Consider the following 3,741-nt stretch of genomic DNA (forward strand, 5'->3'; position numbering starts at 1 on the left):
CTCACTCTCTCCTCAGCTCCCATCCCCCACCCAGACCAGGTAACTATTCCAATGAACTCAGGGGAGTCCTTCCTGTGCTTCTTGACAAAAATCAAGCACATGCAGGTGTATTTAACCTTATTTCCCCTCATTTTTATTATATAAGTTATAGTATGCTCCATGTTGATTTATATCTTAACTTTTTATTTCATGTCTCCTGGAGATATTTTGCAGAAGGCAATGGCAACCCACTCCAGTACTCTTGCCTCAAAAATTCAATGGATGGAGGAGCATGGTGGGCTGTAGTTCATGGGGTCGCTGAGAGTTGGGCATGGCTGATCGACTTCACTTTCACACATTGGAGAAGGCAATGGCAACCCACTCCAGTACTCTCGCCTGGAAAATTCCATGGACGGACGAGCCTGGCGGGCTGCAGTTTTTGGGGTCGCTGCAGTTCATGGGATCGCTGAGAGTTGGGCATGGCTGAGCGACTTCACTTTCACTTTTCACTTTCATGCATTGGAGAAGGAAATGGCAACCCACTCCAGTGTTCCTGCCTGGAACATCCCAGGAACAGGGGAGCCTGGTGTGCTGCCGTCTATGGGGTCACGCAGAGTCTGACACGACTGAGGCGACTCAGCAGCAGCAGCAGGAGATATTTCCCTGTCACTGCTGCAGAGCATCCCTCTGGCACTACATCGTCGCTTACTAATCCACATCCTAAAGGTGAACACCTGGGTTATTTTCAGTCTTTTCTACCTTACTTTTGAATTTGATCTTGAGTGGGAGCTTGGTTTACACCAGGCTGCTCTGATCAGGAGAAGGGAGATGGGGAGAGGCAGTCAGGACACAGGAGATGAGAAAAGCAGGAATGACCAGGAAAGGGGCAAACAGTAGAAAAATGTAGAAAAAATGGGAGAAGCAGGAGAAAGAAGGGAAACAGAATGTGGGCAACCACACGAGACAGGAGGGAGACAGAGCAGGAGGGAAGGAAACAGAAACGAGCGTGAGATGAGTGGGGAAGACCGCGGGCAGGGAGAGGGGAGAGCCAGGAAGAGGACATCAGGGGCTGCCAGAGCTCTGTAAAGACACCCCCTGTGAGTGGAGGGGATCGGGAGCACTGGACTGACCCCCAGTCCCTACAGAAACCTGGCTGGCCCAGCACACCATGTCGGCCACGTAAACCAGCAGGTTGACGGCTGTCAGGATGGCCACAGTCAGTTTCCGGTCCCAGAAGCACAGGGTGTAGGTGAGCCCATTGGTGCAGCCCATGTCACTTGACCGCTGGAGCTGTCCACCATACTCCTCATTGGACTGGTAGAGTGCCCAGAGGACCAGAGCACTGACATAGAGGAGGACGGAGAGCAGGCTGAGCACAAGCTGGAAGAGGGGGAAGGGCCCGGGTGGCCTGGGTTGCCATTCGCCCAGGTTCAACAAGATGGCCAGGGCTGCTGGGGTGAAGCAGATGGAGTACACGGCCACACACCACTCCAGGGCCAGCTGGTGCAGGTACACGGAGGTGTTGATGGTGAAGGTGAAGATGAAACCAGCCATGAAGGTCTCCAGCACCTTCAGCAGGCCTGCAAAGGTGTGCACATAGCAGGTGACATCATCACGATCATACCAGTTTCTCATGAGGGCCGCATCCAGGGCATAAAACACAGACGCAATGCAGGAGAAAGCATCGGCAGCACTTGCCCGGTTCCGGTACGGACCATCAGGCAGGAACTGGACGTAGGTGATGGAGTAGATGATGGAGGCCGAGAGGCAGATGAGAGTGGCGTAGCAGGCATAGGTGATGGTGAAGTTGCGCCAGAAGTAAGGAAAGCAGGACCAGAGCTCACATAAGTCGACTATGGAGATGACGAGGGTTACAACGGAGCAGACACACCAGAAGGACATGGACCAGTTACCTATGGCCCCTCTCCGAATGCCCATGTCAGCCACAAGCGAGAAGGCCGCACAGGAGAAGAGCTGCGGCAGGCGGAAGAGGCAGCACATGGCGTACACGGAGCCCTTGTCTTGAGACGTCAGCCCGGTAGACACAGTGCTGTGATGGTCTGGTGGGTCACGGCCACTGGTATGCGAGTCACCTTCGCTGAGGACCTATCAGAGAAAAATTCAGCCCTGGAGGTGGGTTAAGTCAGATGCCTGGAACAGGCTCAGGAGCCTGTGACGGCTGAGGCTCAGAATCTGTGGAGTTGGAACCAATGGCTCAGAAACTTGGGTAAAGGCACAGCTGCTCCATCATGGTTCTCCCCACCCATCAGCCTTGGCCTTGTCAGGAGACTTGTCCCATCCCCAAATCTCACAGCCATGTGTGGTCTGACCCCAAACCATGAACGTTTTGGGCCTGTTGTTCTGCGTACCATTACCTATGGAGATTGCAAGGTAGAATGGTCCTTATGTACAATCTTAAACCTTCAAGTCTCTCAAAATGGAAAACAACTTTAAAAAATAATTCATTTGGTAACAGAATTTGAGTTGAATGTACATGAGGCAATTTATGGTCTCATGGTTCTCCACCTCCCCCTCAGAGAGAATCCAGAAGGCCCTGGACTCCCTCTAGACATAACCTCATGCAAACTTGGTTTGCTCCAGATTAGGGGTGCAAGCTGGCTTGTACTGGAGGTGGCCCCGAGGGTTTGTTTTGTTTTTCTCTGTGGTGTTTTTTGGAAGACATGGTGTAGAATCAATGTTGTTTCTTCCCTGAGAGGCTGGAAGCTGCATTGTTTCAATTTCTCAAGAAAACCCAGGTTTCCTGCTCCTTTAGAAGCTGCCGGATGTCTGGTGTCCCCGGCTGTGTGCCCTTGGGGGAGGAAGAGGGGGTGGCTGGAGCTGAGCAGCTTTATGCCCTCTGTGCTATTTTTCATTTATACCTTTGAGTAGTTTTCTATATTTCTCTTATTCTCATGTATAATCATCATAAAACAGGACTGTGATCATCTCTCATGTGCCCAGTTTCCCCTCTTGGGTATGGCCAGGCTTCCTGCCTGCTCACAGGAGCATCTAGCCCTCCATCCAGGGAGCATCCGTGTCCTCAACTTCATGTACAGCCTTCAACACATGTCACAGGCATTGAAATCATTATTTAGACATGTGTGTACATACATGCATACATGTTTGTAGGCCGTATCTGTATCTTTTTTGCAATTTTATAGACATGAGACCATGTGATGCACACGACATCTTGCTTTTTCACCACCTTTGAGAGGTACAGCTCCTCTCCAGGGGCCCTAGTCCTCTCCATCCCCTTTACTTCCTTTCTTCCCTCTGGTGTCTGTGGTTGTTTGAACCGACCAGCCTTCTCTAGATCAGTGGACCCTCTAGATCAGCCTTCTCTAGATCGGTGGACCCTCCCCGTGAGGCTATTGTAGGCTGTTGTAGGGACTAAGAGTCCTGAAGACTGCTGTCTGCAGTGTTTGTGAGGGGCAGCAATGTGGCCCTCCCACCTCAGTGATCAAAACAGCATGTCCTGCCTCTGCAGGGAGAAGGGCATCGCCACTGCCAGCATTAAAGGGGATGTTAGTCTGGGTGTTTTATTTTTCTTTAAATTTTATTGTCTTAAGGGTAAAAATTACTGGGCAACTATATTTTTACATGGCAAGTTTCTTTTAAAAACTTTGTTGATGGGTGGTGTTGGATGGGTGGGTATTGCTGATGCCACAGTCGAGGAAACTGTGTTGCTTGAGTTTGTGCTGCACAGACATGTGTTTCTGTGTGTCAGCTGTTTTCTGATGCTGCTTCCTGCTTCTCCAGGAC

General features: G+C 50.9%; 1 protein-coding gene across 1 annotated transcript; it reads right to left on the bottom strand.

The window, feature by feature from the left end:
* On the bottom strand, nucleotides 1,028-1,980 carry LOC108638488 (myeloid-associated differentiation marker-like). The gene has a single exon (XM_018065946.1). It carries the CDS (start codon nucleotides 1,978-1,980, stop codon nucleotides 1,042-1,044), a length of 939 nt encoding a protein of 312 aa, XP_017921435.1. The 3' UTR covers nucleotides 1,028-1,041.

The sequence above is a fragment of the Capra hircus genome, chromosome 21 (genome assembly GCF_001704415.2).
Source record: "Capra hircus breed San Clemente chromosome 21, ASM170441v1, whole genome shotgun sequence".
Classification (NCBI taxonomy): Eukaryota; Metazoa; Chordata; class Mammalia; order Artiodactyla; family Bovidae; genus Capra; species Capra hircus.

Bases quoted from the DNA above. Each gene is read 5' to 3' on its own strand.
- LOC108638488 (XM_018065946.1), bottom strand. From the start codon at position 1,980: ATGTGCTGCCTCTTCCGCCTGCCGCAGCTCTTCTCCTGTGCGGCCTTC.